Source organism: Protobothrops mucrosquamatus, unplaced genomic scaffold, assembly GCF_001527695.2.
Source record: "Protobothrops mucrosquamatus isolate PMUCROS unplaced genomic scaffold, P.Mucros_1.0 scaffold27, whole genome shotgun sequence".
NCBI lineage: Eukaryota > Metazoa > Chordata > Lepidosauria > Squamata > Viperidae > Protobothrops > Protobothrops mucrosquamatus.
Genome location: NW_015386412.1, coordinates 1,272,995 through 1,299,366, shown reverse-complemented (window position 1 = coordinate 1,299,366; position 26,372 = coordinate 1,272,995). Strand labels below are relative to the sequence as shown.

The window sequence follows — 26,372 nt, the reverse complement described above, 5'->3', positions numbered from 1 at the left end:
GCAGATTTTTTTTAAAAAAATCAAATGAGATATAATTCTATATTGTGGAAACCAGAAATGCCATTTCAAGCAATGGATTATATACTCCTGAAAAAAACTGTTTTCCTCTGGTAAAACAATGAAGTAAAAATGAAGTATTAGCCATGTCCTGGTATATAGATATATAAAGTGCTTTTCCTTTTAACTTCATTTAAAGTGCAGCTAAAGGGAGCAAGATATGATAAGCCAAAGAAATTAAGGCACAAATGTGTATCTGTGTGTGTGTGCATAATCTTACTATTTTTATATTTATGTTTGCATATAACTTTAATTATAAAAGTATGTATTGTCTATTGTGTTATGCACCACTTAAAAAAAATCTAACATTCAATAATGCAATAAAAATAATAAACGTGGTGGGTTGGGGAACAGCCTACTTCTCAATAGGAATCTGAAGAGGACCATGTTAGCTGCTATTTATTTATTTATTTTTACTACAAAAAACATGAAAAAGCAGTATCAATTGTTCTCTTAAAGATATAGCAGCAGTACCTGCAAGAAACAAATGCTTAATGAATTTATTCCCAGGATAATTTTTTATTTATTTGAATGTAGGATTGGGACCTTTGCAGCCATCCCAACTAAACCAAACTGAAAAATGACTAAATGAACCAATTTTACTTTATTGTAAGGCTTATTGGTTGTTTTTTGTTCTCCTGGGAATTTTCTTTAGCAGAATTACTTTATGATGCTACATGGTTTGATTATCTAGTTATTTGAGGCTAATTTTAAAATGTTTTTAGTTGAATTTAATGTACATATGTTGAGTCCTTTTGTACATCAAGATGGGAAAGTGTTCTATATAAATTTTTGTTACTGGGAAATATTTAAAAAAGCAATTAAAAAGGAAACATTGCTCTTTGGCTTTAAAAGTTTTGACATTAAAAGGCTTTTGGAAAGGCTTCTTAAATGAAAGAAAATACTATTATCAGGTATCTTGAAGACAGAGAACTGAATCAGATTATTAGTATTTGCTGCAAATTTCAACTATTGAAAAAGAAAACATTTTAAATTATTTTTACATCTCTGCATATAAATATTTGCCAAAGTGAATTATGGTACACAAAAGTGTCAAGCCCTTCAGGCTTGACATAGACAGGTGGGGGGGAGGGCGAGGACGGCGCGCAGGGCGGAAGACGCCAACGGCAGCCAGCACTGACAAAACCACCCGAGTCCAACCGCCAGCAAGCTCGGCCGCCAAACAGCTGATAGGCGGCCGCATCCCAGTTGCAAGCACCGACGGCGTTTTTCCGGGCCGTGGAGCAGCTGAGAGCTCTGGCGGCGTTCCTCGGGACATTTGCCATCCGGACTATAGGCAGAGCTAATGCCCTGTAGCTGGCTGGGGACGAAGATAAGGTCTGGAGCTGGCTGGGTGGGACGGGGTCGTGCAGCCCGGGACGGGCTGCTGGGCGTTGCCAGTAGCCTTTTAAGGGACGCATGGCCAGATGCTGGCTAGAGGGGGGGGCAGGGTTTATTGTCTGTGTGTATAAATAGCGCTGGGAGGCAGTTGCTCCCAGCGCGGACTTTGAAAGCACTGTTTATCCTGCATGCTGAAGATTCCTCTTAGTAAAACGACACCACCTGTGAACTGAACGACTCTGAGTCTTTATTGCCAGGGGTGAGTTAGGATCATGGACAGAAAGTCCGCGCTCCCCAAACCTACCCCTTTATTCTCTGTTTCCCTCTCCCTGTGTCTGCACCCAGGGCTCACTGTAGGCAAGCAGTTTGGCTTGTTTGAGGCGAGGGTATGGCTGAGGGCACCCAGGAGGCGGTGCCTACAGAGGCAGGGGCAGAAGCAACTCCAACTGGAGTCCCAGAGCTAGCCCCTCAGGACGCTGATCAACCAGTGGTGCATCCAAAAGTGGTGGCGGTGCGGCCAAAACAGAATGGCCAGGGGACAGCCCCGGTAGCCAGGGGTCCGTCCCAGGAGGGGACGGCTCCTCCGGGGAGTGGTGGCATAGCCCAGCTGCCACCGGCCTGGCAACCGGGCAGCCACTTCAAGAGAAGAGGGCCGGCAACCATCCTGATGGAGGGAGAGACGTGATACCGAAGAAGATGAGGAGGACTGGAGTTACTCCATGGCTCCCGGCCAGACGACGATGGATATCTTACGGGAGCACTTCGGAGAAGCAGGCTACCAGGACTCCTCCCCGTGGCCAAGATGGGACCAGAGTACGGAGGCAACGTTGTGGCCACAGACCAGTCCCTCATTGCTCCAGTCGGGCCCAGGCCGCTTCCGGTTGGCCAGCCCAAAATTGAAGCTGGACGCGAGCCACAGAGGTAACACGCAACAGGAGAGGGGCCCCACTCAGAGTGCATACTTGCCGGTGGATAGGCCACGGGCTGGAGGGACAGGTAGGCCGCTGTCTGTCCCACCAGGGCCTCCGCCCAGAAGTCAGGTCCCGGGGTTGGGCCCTCAACCAGGAGGGGAGCAGACTCTATGACACCAGCTCCTCGGCCTATGGCGGACCCCACACATGATCCAGGGTGGGGTATGGGTCTCTGGGCTCAGGGACCAGTCTGGGGTCCTCCACCCCTCCAGATTACATTTGATGGAAACCCGGACCGGTTGGCATTATTCCTGAGTCAATCAATCAGCCACTTGGATCGTTATGGCCACCTTTATACATCCCAGTGGGCTATGGTAGAAGCAATCACAGCAGCCCTGCAAGGGGAGGCTGTGGAGTGGGTGGCTGACCTGCATAGCGACCACACCCGGCAGCTAACCAACATCGGGTCATTTCTGGGTGCGCTGCGGGGCCGTTTTGAAGATGTGTCCAGGGTGCAGCGTGCGGAAAGAGAGCTATTAGCGATCAAACAACGGGGCAGGCCTGCAGCTGAGTATGTCAGGGATTTTAGACGAGTAGCTAGCAAGCTGCGCACATGGCCAGAACGCCCGTTAGTCCACCAGTTTCGGGCAGGCCTGGACCGGGAGCTACGACAGGCGTGTGTATACCACGGGATCCCGAGCAGGCTGCAGGAGTGGTTCTGCATAGTACTGGATCTAGACACGGGTCTTCAGGAATTCCGGCCTAGGGGTGAGGGGCCGGGGGTCCACGTAAAGCCATGGAAAGACCAAGGGCTCCAGGGCCAGGACCAAGCCAACCCAAAGGGACGCCTCGCCCAGCATTCAGATGCTTCCGCTGTAACCAGCTGGGACATCGCGCCGCAGAATGTCCCAGTCCAGCAGTCCGAGGAAAACCAGAGTCCCCTGTGAAAGCCACCCCCAGGAAGACCCCGGAAAAGTCAAGGGCTGAGGGGTCCGTTCTTCGTGGAGAGCGGTCTAAGACGGAAGACGCGACCACCTTGACAGGACACCAACTGGTCGTTTTCAAAGATGACGCTGAGGACACAGAAGACCCAATGGTGAGTGAGCCTATCCACCCATTCACCATTTCCATTACGCTGGTTAGTCCCCAGTCAGGATGTCGGGGGACGTATGATGCCCTCATCGACACAGGGTGTACCCGGTGCTTAATCAGTGAGGGGGTGGTGAAAACTGTAGGGATCAGGGTAAAGGCCTTGGTCAAACCAGTACAGTTCGACCAAGTGGATGGGTCTCTATTGGGAGGGGCTCCCACCACGTTCATCACAGAACCAGTACGGATGGAGATGGGAGAGCATTGGGAGGTCATACGTTTCATCATAATCCCCTCAATGACGGAGGCCGTGATATTGGGTCTAGCGTGGTTAGACAAGTGAGGCCCGACGATCTGGTGGGAGGGAGGTTATCGGAAAGTCCGGATAGGGGTTGGTCCCCGGCCTCCAACACATGAGCGGGTCCAAGGAGGCAGAGAGATCCAGGATGGGGGTGGAGGAGAGCAAGTCGCCTTTCCGCCGGAGTATGCTGACCTCGCTGAGGTGTTCAGCAAGCAGGAGAGCGACATCTTACCTCATTGTTCTACTGATTGTGCCATCGATATCATGCCGGGTGCCAAACTCCCAAAACCTCAGATGTACGCCATGACACCCAAAGAGATGGCTGAACTAAGGCGGTATATTGACAAAAATCTGGCAAGGGGGTTTATCCAACCCGCCCGGTCGCGGGTTGCAGCCCCAGTATTGTTCAAAGAGAAAAAGGACAGCACTCTCCACCTCTGTGTGGATTTCAGAGGTCTCAATGGGGTATGTGTGGAAAACCTATACCCCCTACCACTCATGAAAGACCTGTTAGCCCACCTAGCAAAGGGTAAAATCTTTACCAAGCTCGATCTGCGGGAGGCATTGGTTACGAGTAAAAAGAGGGGATGAATGGAAAACCACGTTCAATAGTTTTCTGTGGAGTTACCAATATCGGGTAATGCCCTTCGGGTTACAGGGGGCCCCTGCGGTATTTATGCAGCTAATTAATGAAGTTCTGCATGAGTGCTTATATCAGGGGGTTCTTGTGTACCTAGATGACATCCTCATATACTCCGAGAACAGGACAGACCACGTTAGGTTGGTAAGGCAGGTTTTGGAGAAACTTCTGCGAGCCCAATTGTATGTTAAACTGTCTAAGTGTGCGTTCCATCAAACCCAGTTAGACTACCTTGGGTATCGGATCTCGGGGGAGGGCGTAGAGATGGACCCAGCTAAGGGTTCAGGCTGTGCTTGAATGGCAAGCCCCACAAACACGACGCCAATTGCAAAGTTTCCTCGGCTTTGCAAATTTCTATAGCCAGTTTATCCCCTCGTTCGCTACGGTTGCTTTGCCCTTAATGGACTTGCTCCGTACCAAACACTCGGCGAGTAAGCCACGGCCTACCCAATCATTGCCATGGTCACTTGCTTGCCAAAAAGCCTTTGAAACCCTGAAAGCTTTGTTTTCGAGGGAGCCGGTCTTACGACATCCAGACCTGGAGAAACAGTTTATGGTGCAGGCAGACGCCAGCGATGTGGCAGTGGGGGCGGTTCTGCTTCAGAAAAATGCTTCAGAAAAATGATCAGGGGGTCCTGCAGCCTTGCGCGTTTACATCGCGTAAGTTAACTACTACTGAGCGGACTTGGGCGATATGGGAAAAGGAGGCATTCGCTGTGAAGTGGGCGTTAACCACATGTCGCCATTTCCTGGAGGGAGCCAAGGAACCATTCGAGGTGTGGACCGATCATAAAAACCTTGAGGCCCTACAAACACCTCGCCGCCTTGCTCTGAAACATGTGAGGTGGGCACAGTATTTCCAGAGGTTTCGGTTTCAGTTAAAATACGTGCCTGGTGGGAGGAACTTTTTGGCAGATGCGTTATCCTGGATGCCGCAATACAACAGCAAGAGGGAGGAGGTGGTGCAGGCCATGATACCCCCCTTGCGGCATCCAGCCGAAAGAGTAACCACGCTCAGACCAGCAGGGGACTTGGTGCAAAAATTGCAGAGTGCAACTGTGAGCGATCCCTGGTTGGTGAGCCATCCGGCCGTGTTAACCAAGAGGGGGGGTGTTGGCATGGAAGGGCGATAAGGTCTACGTACCAGGAAAGGTACAGGTGAAGCCATGATGTTAAGCAGGCTGATCACTTTGGCTTCCTGAAAACATTGCATTTACTCAGACGTCAACTCTGGCGGCCAGGGATGAAAGCAGACGTGGAGACCTATGTACGGGAATGCCCCGTATGTGCTGCCACAAAACCCCGTGTCATGTGTCTGATTAACGAAACACTTAAAAGGACATATTTTTATCCTAAAAGCATTTATTAAGGTTACAGAGATGTCAGTACGGCATGGTGGAAATGCTTAGATCTGAGATTCTTTTCTGTTGCATTACATTCCAGGCATTTTTCCCTCTCCTATTTTGGGGTCATGGTTCACATTTTCCAATTAACTTGGAAGATGTGATTTACTTCCGGTTTCTTTTTCCCGGGCTTTCCTTATTCTCCTCCCCTTTCACTGTTGCCTGATTTAACTATAAAAATACCAGACAGTTCTGCATATTGTCAAAGCAAGAATATACAGTATTTGCAGCGTTGACACCCTGTGTAGGAAAACCGCCTGGCCTATTACAACAGGTTTCCAACCCGACCCGGCCTTGGGAAGAGATAGCAATGGACTTTATTGTAGAACTACCAGATAGTCATGGAAATACAGTAATAGACCTTTTTTCAAAACAAGCACATTTCATCCCGTGCAAGGGTTTACCGTCTGCTCGACGGTTGACTAAACTGTTCATAACACGTGTACCGGCTACATGGGGTGCCCAGACGTATAATATCTGACCGAGGTGTACAGTTTACTGCCCGATTCTGGAGGGAGTTCGTCCACTTGATCAGTTCGTCACAGGGCCTGAGTTCCATGTTCCACCCCAGTACCAATGGAGCGGCTGAACGAGCCAACGCAATGGTGGAACGGTATCTGAGGTGCTATATTGACTATCAACAGACGGGCATACAACAACACGAGGTGGCATACAACAACACGGTCCACAGCAGCACCGGCTTCGCCCCCTTTCGGGTGGTGCACGGAGTGGAGTTTGTACCGATTCTGGAATGCCTGCAGGGAGACCCCGCGCCTTGTCCTCTGCAGGAGTGGATGCCTTGGATCCGAGAAGTATGGGACTCGATCAAGAAGGCTTTGAGGAAAGCTGAAAAGACTTGGAAAACAGAAGCCAATAAAAAATGGGCACCACAGAAACCCTTCCAGGCAGGGGATATGGTGTACCTGTCCATCAAGTACTTAAAACTGTGCCTGCCATGTAAGAAACTAGGGCCGAAATATATAGGGCCGTTTAGAGTGCAATAGGTCATCAACCCAGTTACCGTGTGTTTGCAACTCCCCCGCAGTCTCGGCAAGGTGCACCCTGTTTTTCATAGTAGCCTGTTAAATCCTGCAGTAGGGTCATCCTTCAGACGCATAAAACCACCACTGGGTCCCCTTGGGGGGGATCGATACGAAATCCGGGAAGTACTCGATTCCCGCCTTCATCGGGGTCGTGTACAGTGGACGGGGTACCCAATATCAGAGGCTTCCTGGGTGGGGGAAGCACATATCACAGCTCCCTGGTTGTTAACGACGGTATCATCGTAAATACCCTCATAAGCCAGGGGGAACGCTACCTGCGCCGTCTCCCACGGCACGAACCTAATTGCATGTTTTCCTTATCTTCCAGGAGGAGCCCTGGTAGAGGGGGCCGCCTGTCAAGCCCTCCAGGCTCGACATAGACAGGTGGGGAGGGAGGGCGGGCAAGGTCGGCGCGCAGGGTGGAAGACGCCAAAGGCAGCCAGCGCCGATGTAACCACCCGAGTCCAGCCGCCAGCAAGCTCGGCCGCCAAACAGCTGATAGGTGGCCGCATCCCAGTTGCGACCACTGACGGCGGTTTTCCGGGCCGCGGAGCAGCTGAGAGCTCCGGCGGCGTTCCTTGGGCCGCGGAGCAGCTGAAAGCTCCAGCGGCGTTCCTCGGGACATTCGCCAACGGGCTACAGGCAGAGCTAATGCCCTGTAGCTGGCTGGGGACGAAGATAAGGTCTGGAGCTGGCTGAGTCTGGAGCTGGATGGGACGGGGCCATGGAGCCCGGGACGAAGGGGCTGCTGGGCGTTGCCAGTAGCCTTTTAAGGGACGCATGGCCGGATGTTGGCTAGAGGGGTGGGGTGGGGTTTATTGCCTGTGTGTATAAACAGTGCTGGGAGGCAATTGCTCCCAGCACGGACTTTGAAAGCACACTGTTGTTTATCCTGCATGCTGAAGATTCCTCTTACTAAAATAACACCACCTGTGAACTGAACGACTCCGAGTCTTTATTGCCAGGGGTGAGTTAGGATCTTGGACAGAAAGTTTATTTGTGTTAGCTTTGATAGTACTATAGGACCTTATTGATGATTGAAGTTTGACTGTTCAAGTTGATATGTTAAAATTCAATGATGCACATTTAAGAGGTTTTGGATAAAGCAGTTGATCAGTTTGTGATCTTGTTTGAGTTGATAGCAAGGATCAATCTGGATAACTTTTGTTGGGCATATTAAAGCAGAATTGATAGTAAATCCACTTCTGCAACCAGCATTGTTGCCAATGAACAATGATTCTCTTGGAAGGGCTGTCTTGTGACTTAACTAATAAAGATGTGTTGAAGCTGTTGAACTTTGATTCGATATTACATTAAATTGGAAACATTGCCATAGATACAGCACATGTTTACAGCCTTCGCTGTTTAGTGATGCTAAAGGTCTGGCATATGCACTTCACTGTAAGAACAATTTTCTGCTTTTTCTATTACAAACCTCCAAACAAAGGGAAGGGTGGATTCATTAGCAATCAAAATGAATTTGTTTTCTGTCATTTTAAGGTTTTAACATTGTTGTGAGATTCAGTGTGAGCGGATGGTATGGGTATAATTTTAGTTTTTAAAGCAATCACAATTTTTGACTTCCAAAGGGTGTGTTGGGGATTGAATTTCAAAGCCATGTTAAGTATTGATTTTGGTGGCACTTTGAATATTGGAAGTACATTGTAATTAACTGATGGCTGCTTCTCTCATTTGCACTGGAACAGAAATACTGTATTTCAAGGAAACACAGACATTAACATTCTTAAGACTTAACAGTAATTAACGTACCAAGTGGAAGCCACTTGCTTCAAAGAAACTGTATTTAAGAAAATAATCCAGGCCTCATTATGTGTTCTAAGTATTTCATATGGAATTAAGTGTGGTTGCAAAGGTGTATTGTTTTCTAAGAAGGGACTCTAATCCAGCCTTCCCTAGCCTGGCACTCACTGGATTTTTGGTAGTTGTCATTTCCCGTGTTCCCATCTGCTATGCTTTTTTAGCCAGGCTGCCTAGGAAGCCTAAGAACTGTTGGGAACCAGTTTGTTGAGAAAGACTCCTTTGACCTGGGTTCCATGAGAATTGCCCAGCTCTCCCTCCTTCTTTCTGATGTTCATATACATTTAACAATTAATATATTATCTAGGGTAGGGCTGACCTAAGTTGTAATTTTAACATCTATACAATTATTTTGACATCACCTGAGATTTAAGCACTTAACAACAACTAATACCGTGTCTCATAATGGGTTTTCTTTACTTTTCTCGGAAGAATTAGGATTTTGATCCTGTAAATTTCCCCTCACATGGGGATGTTGCCATTAAAAAATTGTATTTGTTGCTGTCTCCATCTGCTTGCAGGGAACAACTGTACCCAAGCGTCTTGGATGATATAGAAGAACTCCATGAAACAGAATAAGCAAGTAAGATATAACCCACCTCACCTCTAATATAGAAGCAATATAACTGGAAAGTGCAGAATGGCTTCTAAGGAGAAAGACTTGTGCAAAAGAATAGAAAGTTTAACATCAGATCCTGTGATCTTAAAAAAAAATGTTTCATTAGTGTTGGGTGTAAGAGCCAGATAAAATCAAAGGCAAGAGAAACTACATGCATCACCTACGACCTTACTTTAATTATCTTTGCGCCCTCAAAATGTAACAAACTATATTTGAAATTGGAGAGAATTTCAAAAAGACAAAGTCTGATGACTAGCATTTAAAAGAAAATTAAGAATGTTCTGGTTTCTGATCAAATCACATTTTTTATTTTGTATTTCTACTTTATGTATTTGTTTCCTGGGATTTATATGCTACTCCAATCAAGTAGGACTTTGCCAAACAGAGAATATGATTAAAGACTCTATCTTAGTGTCAAATAGTTTTATATCCTTCAAAGAAGCATGTCAGTATGGCAGATAATGGCATCCTATAAATCATTTGTGACATAACAGTTAGTCCTCGATTTGCAAATGGTTAGTTAACTGTTCAGAGTTATGAGGGACTCAGAAAAATTACTTACGACCAATCCTTTAAGTTACAACTACCACACCACCTCTACAGTCATGTGATTGCATTATGGGCACTTGGTCATCGGCTCACATTTACAATCAGTTGGCAGAGGTCCTGTGGCCACATGATCACATTTTGCAACACTTTTTGCCATTTTCCAGCAAAAAACACCCATTAGAGAACCTGGATTCGGACTTAAAAACCAGGTGATTCACTTAATCACGATGACTTACTTATCAACTCATGAAAACATTTGTGAAATTGAATCCAGTCACATGATTCAACAATGTATGACCAAAATTCCAGACTCATTTGTGTTCATAAGTTGGGGATTACCTACATAGGAAGTCTCATGCTTGGTAAAGACCTACTTGGAATGAAACAAGGAATGCTTGTCTAAACCTACTGTATGTACGTTTTCCTTAACTTTGACTGGAATTAATATGGCAAGATCCATATGGACAGTAATAGGTTGCAGGTAGAATGTTGACTATTTTAGCCATAAAAAACCTCAATATGGGAAAAATCAATTGCTGCTAAATTTTTTACATTACTTCAGATAAAATTCAGATGAAGGCTGGTTTTTTTTTTAAAGAAAAACTAGTTTTGGTTTACTATTTTGGCAGTTTTTCAGCTTCTTTGGACTATTTGTTTATTTGGGATCATAGTTTGATTGCTATTTGTGAAATGTTGTAGTTGCTAAAAGCTTTGGAAGAATAGATTGAAGCTCCTATGCAAATAATCTACTTTTATAAGAAGTTGAAGAAAGATGATAACATAATTAACATGAATTTCATGTAAGCTTTGGGATAATGAGCATGGGTATTGTGCTTTTGTAAAGCAATGGAAGTTGGCCTTGAACAATATAAAAATTTAATTTTATAATAGAAGTACAATAGAAAATTCTGTTTCAGGTATATCTGGCACTTTAAAGAATGCTCAATAATAATGAGTTGCAGTTGCCTTGGTAGAAATAAAGTCCAGGCATTATAATCCTAACTTGGTATTACTGTGTTTTGAGCTAAAAGTCTAAAGAATTATTAAAAAGACTTTGAATTGATGGTTATGGATAAAGATGTTCGAATATTACATCCCTAATATTTAAAACACTTGAAGACTGAAGAGCGGTGTTTCATTCATAGGGATGATAAAAGAAAGCAATGGACATTGGATGAATAAATCTGTACCTGATTTGCAACAGTGGATTGCTGATCTGCGGTAACTATCAATAGTAGATTTCTTGCTTGGCGTGTGTGTCCCAGGAACAAGAAGATGAGCAATTGGGTCAGTTTTGGGGAGTGTTTATGAAATAATTTTGCATAGCCTTTTTTCCCCATTTTTGAAAAATTATTTTATTAATACTATTAATGCACTGCATACTTTTCCCTGTTAATTTATCTGCTTTAGTTAAAAGAATTCTCATTGGAATGGAGGAATTTTGAAATATTAAGTAAACTTAATGGACTACTTTTTGATGTATCTATATTCTTGTTTCTGCCAAAGATCATTTAGGCCAGGGGTCTTCAAACTTGGCCCTTTTATGACTTGTGGATTTCAACTCCCAGAATTCCTCACCCAGTGTGCCTGGCTGAGGAATTCTGGGAGTTGAAGTCCACAAGTCATAAAAGGGCCAAGTTTGAAGACCCTTGATTTAGGCCATTATGCTTGACTTTATTTTGCAGTAATTAGGCTTTGACTTGCAGAAAGCAGCTGAGGGGAGGGGGGGAGCAAGTGGGAAGGAGGGATGAATTTTGCTTTCACTTAAGAGGGCTGATGGAGGTTCTGAACATGCGATAGCAGTATTGTTACACTATTTTCAACAGTCCTATTACAACTTGTTAAGAGCATCTTGGCTTGCTTACGAAAGTAAAAAACAAATCTAGGTGGCTTGCATAAGTAAATCTGATTTATTGTAAGGGCAAAACCCAGGAACAGTCTAGTGAAAGTGCAAAATAATAAGGAAGCAGGTGGGATTTCACAGCTTTCCTAGAAAATCATAATTAGGGGTCTTGATAGAATGTTGTTTGTTGGGAAGTGTGTTATTTGGGTCAAGTGCAGTTGATTGGCTGGCAAAGCCAATGGCTTTTTGGTATTACACCTTTGTGTCTGGTTTGCTATTCAATAGTAAGAAAGTAATTCAGTAACAAAAGTGATACTTTGACATTATCATTATTTGCATGACATTGAAAAACTGTTTTCAAACTATTTTCAATAGAGTGCATAATCGGAGCTTCCGGTTGGATCGCGGCGCCGATGGCAGCTTCCCTTCGAGGCTGCCTGCCCCAAGGACACGTTAGAGCCGCAGGAACAGCTGTTCCGCGGCTCAATCCCCCTCCCCGGGCAAAGGGGAGGGGGTGAGCTTCCCCGATAGGGGTAGAGCTCCTTAGCCTTCGCATTTTTCCAGCTGGGAGGGCTAGGTGAGCTCCCCCAGAGTCGGGGACTTCTCCGTGCTTCGGGCTCCTTCGTTCAATAGAACGAAGCCAGACGCGCATCTAATCTCTGCTGTTTTAGGAAATTAATGACTGTGAGTACACCTATCATGCAGACAGAGCCTAACAGGATTTTTTGAAAACTGTTCGAAATGGGACCTTAACTCTGGAATCTTCTTTGTATTTATTCTAATTTGAAGAAGAAGGAATATGGCTGCGGAAGGGCGTTTCTTTTCGTTTGATTGAAACTTATGAGACTTTCGTTTTTTGGAAATATATGAGACTTTTACTTTTTGGAAACTCTCTCTTGGATTATTTTATTGTAACAGATTTAGCTACTTTGGATTGTTTGTGCAAGTNTCCGCCTTCCCCCCTAACTTCAGCATTTATATTGAAAGAGATACAGGATGTATTGAAAGACATTGTAAGACAGATTAGAATGGATATGGAGAAACTTACTGATAAGAAATTTGAAGAGAAAAATGCAGAGATGAGAAAAGATTTATTGTCTGCCTCTCAAGGCTTAGCATGTCATGAAGAATGTGTTGATGGATGGGACAAGGAAGTAGAGGAATATGTTGAAAGTTTGGAATTTGAATTGGAAATGGAGGAAAAAGTGGACTTAATTCAAAATGAGGTCGTTATGTCACAGTATAGAGAATTGGAATATGCTTCGATAATAAGAGAAAATCCTCGAGAGAAATCGGAGGAAGAGGATGCAGCAGATTTGGTTATGGTTCTGAATTGTCAGCCTGAAGATATTATGAGAGAAATGGAAAAAAATTATAGAATTAATTTACGGGTTGCAAGACAGAAAAACCTTCCAAGAGATGTTGTTATCTACTCTTCTAGAAAATCAATTCGTAATGGAATCATTCAGCTTTTTTATAAGCAGAAAATACCACTTAAAGTATTTAGAAGAAGAAAAGATTCTGCCCTTTTGTCCGACAAGGTACCAGGAAGGAAGGAACTTATGAAGATTAAGTGGTTGAAGGAGTTATACTATCATCAAGTGCGACAAAATCACAAGATCAAGATGAAACTAAGTAACTTAGTGCAGCTTATAGATGCAAGAAAGAGAGTACTTAAAAATGTGGACATATGAACTGAGATATTAATTTTGGAAATAAGAAATTTTTTTTTGTTCGTTTGTTTTTTAATCTAACTGCAAGAAGAATGAATAAGGCTGTGAAAGGATGTTTTTTTTTTTCTTTTCTCTTTGATTGATTTTGTTTAGGGAGCAATTTATTATGTTGATAATAGAGTAGATTATGAATTTTAGACTATTATTGTTGTTTATAACAGTTTACTTATTATTATTTTTAATTGTTAATGATTTTGTTATTAGTGTGCTTAATAACTGGATATGGGTCTAAAAGAGTGGGGTTTTTTTTAGTGAAGTCCAGAATGTTATTGTTGTTTAAATGATAAAGAGAGTACTTAAAAATCTGGACGTATGAATTGAGATATTAATTTTGGAAATAAGAATTTTTTTATTTTTTTTGCTTTTTAATTTAACGGCAAGAAGAATGAATAAGGTTATGGAAGGATGGGTTTTTTTTTGTTTGTTTGTTTTTCTTTCTCTTCTTTGATTGATTTTGTTTAGGGAGCAATTTATTAATAATAGAGTAGATTATGAATTTTAGACCATTATTGTTGTTTAAATGTTATAACAGTTTACTTATTATTATTTTTAATTGTTAGTATGATGTTATTATTAGTGTGTTTATTAATTGGATATGGGTCTAAAAGAGTGGGGGTTTTTTTTTTAGTGAAGTCCAGAATGTTATTGTTGCTTAAATGATTTAGTTTTATTTTTTATTTCTTAATATGATATTAATATTATTGCGTTTAATTGAATTTTAATTGAATTTTAGAGTACTTATTTTTAATTTTAACTATTAATATGATACTATTATTATCGTGTTTATTAATTATATATCTGTTGAAAAGAGAGTTAAAGGAGGTTACAGATTTGTTATTTTAACAGTTTTCAGATAGAGTTAAAGGAGGTTATAGATTTATTATTTTATTATTATTCCTGTGATTGGCTCTGGGAAGTGGGGGGGAGGGAGGGGGGTGGAAGGGTGGGTTTGAGGGAGGGACTTATATTGTAAAATGTTATAAAATTTTCAATTAAATAAAAAAAATAGAGTGCATAATCAAAAAATATTTAAAGATGTAAAAAAAACCCATCACCTAAAGATTATTACAGTAAAATAATGACTCCTTGTGTGAAACAGAAATGTATAGACCAGGGGTAGGCAACCTTGGCTCTTTTATGACACGTGGACTTCAACTCCCAGAATTCCTGAGCCAGCATGGCTCAGCTTGGAAACCTCTCCCTTTCCCCTCAGCATGGCTGGCTCAGGAATTCTGGGAGTTGAAGTCCACGAGTCATAAAAGAGCCAAGATTGCCTACCCCTGGTATAGACAGTGCTTTTTGTTTTTCCATAGCCTGATTTTTGCATGATCACTTAATAAACCAGTTATTCGGCTTTGGGAGAAAATTACTTACTGGCCCGGTTTGAATCTTTAAATATGATTATGGAAATTGTGTGAGTGTGAAATGATTTCTTTGGCTTATTTCCTGCTGCTTTTGAAAGTTGTTAAGTAAACAAGGAACACCTGACTATCTGATTCCTGTCCTCATAGCCACAATTTTTCTCTCTGGTGATCACCCTATTCAAGAACTTAGTATTTCTTGTTTTGTATTTTGATCACAAGAGGAAGAAAGGCAGTCCTACTAATTTAGTATAAGAAGTGAGTTTAATAGAATGTCTTTCATGGGAGTGGAATCTTGCTTACATCTATGTAAGCTATAGGTGCTAATTGTAGCACTATTTATAGAGTATGTGTACTGTAGGTTTTGCAGTCGTTTAAATGTATTGTTTTCTTTCTTTGCATTGGAATACGAAAGATCTTTGTTTGCATTTGCTATGGTGGTCATTTTGCCTTCTCTTATGGAGAAAAGAATTATATGCGATGGGTGACTTCTGCTTTTGTTGGTGCCAGCCACTACACTTCCTCACTCCTAGGACCAAGTACAATAAAATTATTACATCACTGTCAGCTGCAAAATGTGGCAAAGTCATAGTGGACTGTGACGCTGAGAAATGCTCTAGAAAATTACCATTTTATAATGATAATATACAAATCATACGATGAGATTCCATTGCTTCTGTATTGGAGTAGTATTTCTCGCTTAACGTGTCATTTCTTTGTGCTTTTTGAGTAAGTCCTGCATATGGCATTACTGTATAAAGAGAATTCTCAAAAACAAGTCACTTGTCATGCAATTTATTAGTGTAAGATTTTGTGCCATTTTGTATTAGGTTTAGCATAGTTGTTACATCCTTTTTATTCACAAGTGTTCAGTTGTGTATCCAGGCAAGTTAGAGGGAAAAAGTTACTAAAATTTATTAGTAAAATCAGCTACCTTTATAGAACTTAAAAGTAAAGCAATTCAACACTGATTTAAAATAAATGATGAATGTAGACCCAGAGAATTACTGTCTTGAAGTTTTTGTTCTTGGTATATTGTTAGAAAGTGCTGTCAAAAACAATAGAAGTATGCGGTACTTTGGATATTTTTTGCAGAATGGTACATCAGAGCTTACATAGAGCCCTTGTCTCCAGCATTTTAAAGAAGCCACTTCTTTCCCCAGGTTTCTGCAACTGCCTCACATCCCAGAAACACCTCTGGTTGAAGGAATGTCATTCACATTCTCACTGTTCTGAGGCATCTCTTTGGAATCCTGTTCAGAGTTGATCCAGAGCCCCAGAAAGCATGCAAAACAACCAGTTAGAGATGAATCAGCAGAGTTGTACCTCTAAACTTTTTTCCCTTGCCAAACTTTGTAAATTTCCAAAAAGCATTTGATAACAAGAACAAAGAAGCATTGGATTTCATAACCTTTGTGAATGGCTTGCAATCAAGCTTGACTCTGCAGTCTGTAAGATCACAGATACTACTATATGGCAAACAGATAAAGGAAATACAAAGAAGAGCTTCCCAAAGTGCCTTAATTGTCATCAACAGGCAAATGTGATTCAATGTAACTAAGCTTAAAGCATTTTTTTCAGTATATATCCTCACTTAATATAAGCTGCCATCTAATTTGAGTGTGAATAGTCAGGAGAAAGCTGTCCTGGGGTATCTTCTGAATGCTTTCAGGAGATTGATAGTTGAGCATAATTTAAACTCATGATTTTTTTTTGAATTTTTGCACTTTATTATAGAGCATACATTTTCTTTCTACTGATAGGTATGGAGGAACGAGCAGGAGGGATATCTTGGGGAGCAAGCGGTCAGTCAAGTCCTTCATACGAACCTACAAGGGTAAGAGTATACTTTAACTGTAGCTAATGTTGATTTCAGGAATATCCAATATCTGAGCCCTTCCCTGAACCTATTTGCCATGGGGTGCTTTTAATGAGCAACTCTAAATTATTTCCCAACACAACTAATCAAAAGATGAGATACACGCTAGGGAGACATGAAAATGTGTTACAGCAGCTGTCCAGGTTTGAGAGTGTGAGGTTTGAATCAAGAGTTCATTACTGTCCAGAGAGGACCTCAAGTTTCCCACAGTTATCCTGACTGCAGTTTCCTCATGAAGGTCTTCCATTAAACATGGGTGCCCCCAGCCAAAATGTGGATGTAAGGTTTTCACCAAAGTAGCTTATGTATGGATCATTCTAATATAGTTAATAACTAAATTACAAACTTGCTTATTGTCATTATGTTCTATTTAGAAAAGTCCAGTAAAGCAATTGAAGAAATTCTGACCTGTAGAATCAATAATATAGTATGCTTGTTTGAAATAGTTTGGGTCATGTTGAAGAAAATAGTTTTTACTACTAGAATTAAATGGTTTTAAATTATTAATTGAAGCACCAGCCTTTGGCCTAGAACAGGGGTCTGTGGACCAGCATCGGGCCGCAGCATGCCAGAAACCGGGCTGTGCAAACAAGCGAAGCCCCATCCATGGGATGCAAGCAGCACACGAAACCATGTCCCCTCTCTCCACAGAATCAGTCCCTGGTGCCCAAAAGGCTGGGGGCTGCTGGTCTAGGCACAAAAGCTGGCTGGGTGACTTTGGGCCAGTCACTCATTCTCGGCCCAACCCACCTCACAGGATAGTTGTTGTGGGTCAAGGAGGAGGAGGAAGGAGCATTGTGTATCTTTGCCACCTTGAGTTACTTATATAACAATAAAGGTGGGATTAAAATATATATATAATCTGTGTGCCTCCAGATGTTTAATTACAATTCCTAGGAACTTCAATTATTTTGATTACAGTAATTATCAGGAATATTAGGAAATTTTAATTTAATGATGTGTTTTGGACTAGAGGTTCACTCCTCTTGTAGAATATAGAATGTTCAAGCAAAAAATGGTAACCACAAGTCACTTGAAGAGTGCTTTGATAACTAGAATTGTAATGTCTCCCTAGCTAGTTAACACAAGGGGAATCCCAGCTGCACTTAGATCATTGCGGCCAACACTACAGCATCAAACCCTCATTATAGCTTTTTTTATTTTTCATGAGAGTTCGCATACTCTTTTCCTAAGATTGGCAAGTGCTCTTTGAGATAAGTCACCACCTCCTTAATTATATGAGGAACTATATCAGGACAGCATGGTTCTTAAGTGGCACATGTGCTTCAGGTTACTAATATCTCCAAGAGCAGTGTGTGTGTGTGTGTGTGTGTGTACAGTTGTACAGTTATAATATAAACTACTGTCCAAATAGACCACTGATCAGCCTCTTATTTAGTTTTCTTATGATTATGATTTGTTTATTTAGAAATGTAAAGGTTGGTTGATTATACTAAATCTTATTTCTCTTACAGGAAAATGGCAGCCTTCTTGGAAAAACCTCAGATATTTCAACAGCTCTGGAGAAGCTGAAACACGAGGAGGTAGGATTTGCTTCTTGTATGTATGTTCTCTTTTCTTTCCTGGTTTCCATTTGTGCTTTCCGTCTGACCAGCTGATCTCATGGAGAAAGCTCTATTTTAGTCAAAGGGTGGATAGATACAGATAGGATAGGCACAGGGGAAGAGCTACAATTCAGGAATGATGCATTCACTTGGAATGCAGGCCAACTGGCCTTACATTATTGGGGTGACCAAGATGAATCTGGGGAAGTCTTGGTGGCTGAGAAGAGAAGAGGTAACAATCAGATTCCAGAAATGTCTGCTTTTAGAGATGGGATAATCCTAATAGGCAGATATTTATTGATTCCATTATATGACACCTCTTCAGTTATAGTCAGAACAGTATTTTTATCAAAAGCGAAATATCTACAATATAGAATCAACAATTTAAAACATCCAACATAAAAATACAGTATAGGATAAAGACACCAGATGGAGTAAAGTTAACCAATTTACAAAAGTATTCATACTACTACTAATATTAATTACTGATATTGTTACTAATAAAGGATTGCTATTAATAAAAGTGGTACCAGCATACTACCAAATATTCTAAATCTAAATATAACTCTAATTTTTTTTAAATAATGAAAATCAGGGATATGCTGTTACTCAAAAACTATCACATTAGTTATATAGAAAGCCACTGAAAGATTGCAAATTATAGATGTGCTTTGTGCACAATATTTTGTTAAAACATAGTGCTGGGTTTGAATATAAAAGAGAGTATATATTTTGATCTTGGTTAGGAACATCCTGTTTTCTGGGCAGCTGCTACTCCCTGCTGCCTGTCAGAGGGGAGCAGGTCAGAGTCACGAGAAGGCACCCTCATGGTCATAAGCAAGTTGTCAGTGTCATTAAGGATTTTCCTGAATGCCTGTCATGGATGTGTGGATGATTTTGGTCATTTCTTGTTTTGGAGGTTGAGTAAAATACATTTAGGCCAATTAATCTGATAAGATAGTCCAGACTGGAAGTTTTTAGTGTGCAACTTATAATAACCAAATTGTCCATCTCCAAATACTGTCAAGAAGAGATCCTAAAACATTTTTTTAATTGTCACCACAGTCACGTGAGCCTTTAATTAAAGGTTTCTCTAACACATATTGCTTGAGTCTGTCTGAAGTGGACTGAAGAACCACCTAAAGACCTTGTTACCCATTTTTACATAGGTGCCAGGCAGCAGCAAGGAGCACTAGTATCATAAACTATGGTGGCACAGAGTCTTAGCCAAAGGCTCCTAGGTGCCCAGGCATCATTGTATGAAACATATTTGATGTGTACATGTGGGGATTTGCTGTATTGGAAGGGGAGAGGACAAAAGGAAGGTACAGTTAATCATTATGAAGAATATGTTACATATACTGTGACAAAGTCTTTGATTGTGTCAAAGTGCTATTGTCTTCCTGGAATTGTTCTCAGAAGAAGTTTAAAAATGGTAATTTCAGTTTATATACTCTGTGACACCAACATTTAAAATCCAATTTCATGAAAAATGACCCACTGTACTTCCATGTTTTCATTTCAGTTTAATTGAACTTAGTAAGTGAAGCTGCAAAATAATAGCTTAAATACTGATCATTACGCACAGAGTTTTACAGATACTCCTTCCTATGATGAACATTTGAGTGATGAACGATTAGGACCCAGTGAAGAATTATCTCCAACTCCTTTCCTTAATTCAAATCTGATAGGTAAGTTGATATTATTTTCTGCATTGCTTCCTACAAAATAGCTTTTTTCTCCTTTTTTCTCTATTAATGCCAAGAGCAGGAGAAACTGATTCTTGTGCAGTTGCTTTAAACTGGCTGGCTCAAGCTTTCCCTGTTGTAGTTTAACAGATTATTCTTTATAGTATTTTAAAGTGTGTAATATTAAAACTGAGATAAAGAGGCTTTTCATAATTCTTGCCATTGCATCATTAAAAATGGAGAGTTATTTGTCATCAGAATGGTATTTTATTTTATTTTTATTATGTTCAGCCATAGGCATGTTTGCCAGGAAGGATAGTTGATTATTAATTGCTAGTGTCTTGATCAATGGAGTTTTTAAACACCTTAATGATATTTTTACATTACAGGAGGAAAAAAAAGTTGCTGAATAGAAAAGGATAATTATTCAGCAATGAACATTATGCTTTAGAAGATGAATTTTAAAATTGATTTAGACATTCTGAAATGATGATATTTTTACATTACAGGAGGAAAAAAAAGTTGCTGAATAGAAAAGGATAATTATTCAGCAATGAACATTATGCTTTAGAAGATGAATTTTAAAATTGATTTAGACATTCTGAAATGTTTTTTGTCAGAGGAAATTATTAGTTGAACTGATTTGAGTTTCTTCCTAATTCTAATTTTGTTAGGAAGACAACATGTAAAGAATTAAATGTGTTACTTTAACAGTAACTGTGTTATTAAAAGTCTCTGACTGACAAATTCATGTGTATCTGCATTTTCTGGCTTTGATACTGTTATTTTGCTAAATGGTTGCAATGGAGCAATAGTAACTGTCGTGGTCCACTTAAAAACCTCATCCCAAGAAAGCAGAACTCTTGGAAACTGTTTCTTCCAAAAGGAACTTTTATTAGGAGAAGCTGATAGCAGGCATACTAGACAGGATCTGAGGATTTCCCGCGCAGAACTATAGGTAAAAGTGTCCCAAGCAAAACCCCACCCCATAGTTCATCCGGTCAGTTCAAATGGCCCAATCCCCAGGTGTTAGGTTCCTCGTGGGAACAGGGAGCTAATATCGGGCTGTCTCTGGTTGTAGCTACGATGTTTAGGCAGCTCTTCGCACCTTCTCTGGGGCCGCGGAGATAAAGCAGTCGCTGGAGGTTGCATTCCACTCCTAGGAGGAAGGGGGAGGAAAGGATTGGGGAACCTATTGATATGGGTTCTGACATCCTGCCTCCCTTAAAAAAAAGAGAGATCCACCTGTGGAGAGATAAAAACATATGCATATAGGTTAGTCTGGTTTGTTTGGGTATTCTGTGTGAAACTTTTTCAGCAGCTTTGGGGTGTTAATGTGGCGTTTATGGACCCACTCGTTTTGGGAAGAGGGAAGATATTTCCAGGCTACTAAGTATTGGATTCAGCCATGATGTTTTGTGGAGTCTAGATGTCTTTTATTTCAAAATGTTGTTCTCCCTCTACCATAATGGGGGGGGGGGAGGTGGAGCAACAGCTGGTCTTAAGGGCGACTGTTGCTCTCGTTTGAGGAGGCTGCAATGGAAAATGGGGTGAATTTGCCTGAGTGACTTTGGGAGTTTCAATTCTACCGTTACTGGGTTTATGACTCTAACAATTGGGAATGGTCCTATGTATTTCGGTCTCAGCTTCTTTGATGGCTGTAGGGATTTAGGTATTTGGTTGAAAGATAAACCATTTCTCCTATTTTGAATGGCTCTGGTTCAGTTCTTTTTTTGTCTGCTTGTGCTTTGTAAGCTTGTCTAGCATCGTCTAGTGCTTTTTTAACTACCGACCAGGTATTTTTTAATTGATCTATCCACTCCTTTAGGGAGGGGATGGCCGGTTAGTTGGGTGATAGTTCTGGCATTGGGTTGAAACTTTGGCTGGTGGCTACTTGGAAAGGGGTGTAACCCGTGCTGGAGTGAACTGCATTGTTGTAGGCAACTTCTGCGGACGGAAGTAAGTCAGTCCAGTTTGCTGGTAATTAATAAAGCATCTTAAATATTGTTCAAGTACTGAGTTCGAACATTCCGTCCCATCATTCGTTTGCAGATGATGACTAGATGACAGTCCTTGGGTGGTCCCTAAAAGGGATTGAAACTCTTTCCAGAACTCGGAGGTGAATTGCACCCCCCTGTCTGATATGATGCGTTGGCTGTAGATGTTGAACGAACAGTTTTGCTAGGGTTTTGACGGTTGGGATTTTTGAGCAGGGAATGAAATGCACTTGCTTGGAAAACAGATCTGTGACTACCCAAATAACTGTATTTCCACTGCTTTCTGGTAGTTCTACTATAAAATCCATGGAGATTTCCTTCCATGGAGCTGAGGGGCTTGCTACTGGTTGCAACAGCCTGGGTGATTTCCCTTGCAGTCTCTTTGCAGCTGCACATGTTGGGCAGCTGGCTACATAGCTTTCCAAACAATTTTATTGATTTTTCCATTTTTACACCAGAATGCTTAAGAAACAACATGGAGATAGGGTAATCAGTTAAGTACAATAACATCATACACATATGGCTCAAGTAATGCTCCTTAAAATTTCCCTCTCTAACGACTTCCGGTTCTGGATTGCGGCGCCTCTAGCCGCACGAAGAGACTTATCTCCTCGTCCGCTAGCTTCCCTCTACCGGTAGACCCTTATGCGGGTCGAAAGTCGCCCTGGAGGGTGCGACTTCTGTTGAAGAGGCTTCGCTCGGCTGCGGAGGAGCGGCGACTCCTCTAGCTGTCCGAGCCATCTCTGAGGGCCGATGGAGAAGAAGATCGGCCAGTAAAATGGCCGATCACCTTGCTGCCCCAAACCACAAGTCAAAGAACATCTAAGCTGTAAGAACCACCGTGATGAATCCGGGTGAGGCTTTTTTTTTTTTTTTGCTCCTCTCTTCACTTTAGCTTACTTTTTTTTTGCCTGTAATAGCCTTGTTGGAATTATTTCCCTGGCTTGAAAAGGTAGCTTCTACATGTTTGGGAAGAAAGGCGTTGAACAAAAGAATAGAATAAAATTTTAAAGACTATACTTTATTTCTATATGCTTTGGGATACAGAATTTTTTTTTTCCTAAGAGCTGTATTATCATTTTATGCTGGAATATTATTTCTTTTTTCACATACTTTAAAAGAAAAAAAGGGGGGGAAATGGTGTCTGGAAAAGATTTTTTTTATTCACTGAGGACATCTAGTGGCAAAAACCTAATATCGTAGCTTCTGGTTATTCTTGGGAGATGGAATAGACTTGAACTTCAAATTATTTTTGAAGAGAAAAGATAAGCTGATGCAGCTGTGAGAATTCTGGGGGTGGATACTGCTTAACTTTTATTAAACACAGCCTCCACAAGAAGAAGAGAAAAAAAGAGACTCTCTTTAATTACTATCAAAATGGAGAAAGCTCATCTACAATTAAACTGCAAACTTATATTGGAAAAGATTTATGAGGCTACTGCAGAAATATGTGCTACAATGAAAGAGTTTACTACAGAGTTAAGATCCAGAAGTCTCACGTCAAACCTTCAAACTGATCTCCACACTACATCTGACCATCCTATAAATCAAAACATATTAGAAGAGAAAACAACTGAGATAAAAGAGGAACTTATTTTACCTTATAAAATTTTTATCTACAACTTTGAGGGTCAGAAGAATCAAAGATTGAGACTGGAAACTTTAAAGCAACGAAACTTTGAGGATGAGAGAAATAGATGCCTAATGCAGAGGATGGGACTCCTATTGTTTCAAAGGTCACTACAAGCAAAGAGAGATCTACTGGCAGAAAGGGAAGCTTGGTTATGGAAACCTGCCTGGCACAGAAAAAAAGCTAGAATAAGACTGAAAAGAGAAATTTAAAATTGTGTAATGGATTAAAAGGCAATCTTGATGTATGGACAGTTTTAAGGAATAAGATTTAGAGCTAGAAGTAAGGGAAAAAATAGGAGGGTGATTATTAGAACAGATGTTTTAAATAGACTAAGAATGTACTTTTTGGAATAATAGATTTATTTTCATGAAAATTATTATGTATTGGAATGGAAAAAACACTGGCTTTTTAGATTTGGATTGTTTCAATAATTAATTGAATATTTTAAATTAGTAAGATGATGTTTTTGTATGATAACGTAGAAGTGATAAGGCATGATAATCAATTGGATGAAATTTGAATTTTGTTTAATGAATTGAAATGAGTTAAGGTTTAACATTTTGTTAGGTTAAAAAGATTGATCGATTGATGGATTATATATGTATAGGGTAGAGTAATATTTTATCTTAATTATGACATGTGTGTAGTGGAAGAAGAAATAAATGAGACTTGTGATAAAATGAGGGATATGAGAGATTAAGAATTAGAATATATTTGAAAGGGATACCTGAATTGATAATTTGTTGATTTAAAGTTAAATTTGATTATGGTAATTGTAAACTTACAAAGTTTTAAAACAGGTTTACAAGTTATAGAAATTTAAATTAGAAATGGAATATTTTAAATGTACTATGCTATTTGAGGGAAATAGAGGGGGGACATTGATTATATTGAGTGAGTTATTTATATATGTTTGATTACCCAAACACCATGGTGTGTCCTGAGTACTTTTTTCTAAGAATTAAAAAACCAATAAAATGTCTTTCAAAAAAAAAATTCCCTCTCTAACAATTAGAATAATATAGTCAAGCGAATACATTTCTAAGTAAAATTAATTCATTAATACATTCCTAAATAAGAATTCAATTAATCAATAGAAGTTATCAGCAACTTTCATCAATATAAATCAAACCCTGTTTTTAGGTTTATTAATTTCCAAATACCATATCTAACTTAGCCTTAAACAAAGATATTATTTACAATTCAGGTGTCCATAATTTCTCTTATTTAAGCATATTATTTCCATAATTACATTCTTACATTTCTCAACTATATTCTATTTCTTATTCAGTAATTCTTCATTTATTAATTTCATCTCTTCCATCATTACAATCTTTTTATCATTATAGCTCCACAAATTAGCTATCATGTCTAATAATAAAAAAAGCATAAGAAAAATAGAAAAAAAGAAAAAAACCAAGAAAAAAAAGAGAAAAGAAGGAAGAAGATCTATTATTCCGAAGAATATATTCTTACTATATTTCAATATTAAATTCTAAATCTTATCCTAAAAACACCTTTTAAGAATCCAAATCCAAATCAATCCACATCTCTATAAAGCCATTGCAACCCATAAGTGTAATCTTAAATTCCATATTTATATCTTATTCTAGCTTTCTTTCTGTTCCAAACGGGTTTCCATAGTAAGGCCTCTAAGTCCGCAAATAAAACTCCCTCCATTTCTTGCTGTAAGTCAGGGGAGAATCTCCCATTGTCCATTTTAATAGGCTAGTGAAAAAGTTGTAGCGATTCTCAATAGCTCGTAGTTGAACATCAATCTTCATCTTTTCTGAAGTTGCATCTAGTTTAATTACAGTCACTTTTGAATCATCCAAAGTCTCAATAGATTGTCTATAAAATAATGTAGAGTCCTCTTTAATGTTGTTTTGTTCTCCTCCTATTGGTTTTTTATCTGTCAGGTAATCAGTTGGAGTCTGGACATCAGCCTGCCCTTCTGGGGTAACATCCTTAGTTTCCGTGCTAAAAATCATTTGTTCATTAGCATCAAAGGTTTTTTCCGGTGTAGATTAATAGTCCTGATGTAAGTTTAGTTCCTCCATCTCAGTAAATTGTGGATAAAGTTGAGAACGGGTCTCTTGGGTATATACCCTTTCTGCTGTTTCTTGGCCTGCAATGTGCTCACTTACACTTTGCACTTTAATTTGTCGTTGAAAAATAATCTCTTTTGTACAGGCAATTATTAGTTCAGTATTTTCAAGAATTTTATCCAATATATACTTGTAATTGAAATCTGGACAGAGTTCCTCCCTTTCAGTAATATATAAAGCCATTATTCTTTTGGTGGAGGCTATATTTAATAACAATCAGACAATATATGCTTCCACCCAGCTGTACAGCTTCTTTATCTTTCCCTTTTAAGATAATTTGAAGGTCAAAGTCAGGCTCAGAGTCCAAAGAGAGGAAATAATTTCAGTAAATAATTTCACCACAAGATGTCCCCAGAGGGTTAACCAGTTATTCAGTCTTTCCAGACCCCCAATAAAAATAATTTCTTTCCTCTTTTCCTTTTTTCCTTCTTTTCTTTAGTTATAAAAATAGTAGAAAATAGACAAAAAAAACCAAAATTCTCCCAATTGCTAGCATATTAAGTTTCTTTTCTTTTTTTTTTTCCAATAATTTTTTTTATTATTTTCATCATAAAGAGAAAACATACAAATATAACACAAATATAATATAGAACCTGCATCCCCCACCCACCCACCCCCGAGACTTCCCAAACCTAATCCCAGGATAATATTCAAATATAAGTAAACAATTAATAATATCTCTAACTCCACAAGGTATATAAGTTCTGCATGAATAAAAGAAATATATACATAAAAAAGAACCAGTTAATTAAAAACCTAAATTATATTCCACTATTCTATGCTTCTTTTGTATA

General features: G+C 40.2%; 1 protein-coding gene across 1 annotated transcript in view; it reads left to right on the top strand.

The window, feature by feature from the left end:
• Positions 1–26,372, top strand: part of TCF12 (transcription factor 12) — a 93,729-nt gene that overhangs the window by 7,726 nt on the left and 59,631 nt on the right. The window contains exons 3-5 of the mRNA XM_015811021.1: positions 16,472–16,545; positions 18,063–18,131; positions 19,741–19,843. Coding sequence (XP_015666507.1) covers positions 16,472–16,545; positions 18,063–18,131; positions 19,741–19,843 — 246 coding nt within the window. The remainder of the gene's footprint in view (positions 1–16,471; positions 16,546–18,062; positions 18,132–19,740; positions 19,844–26,372) is intronic.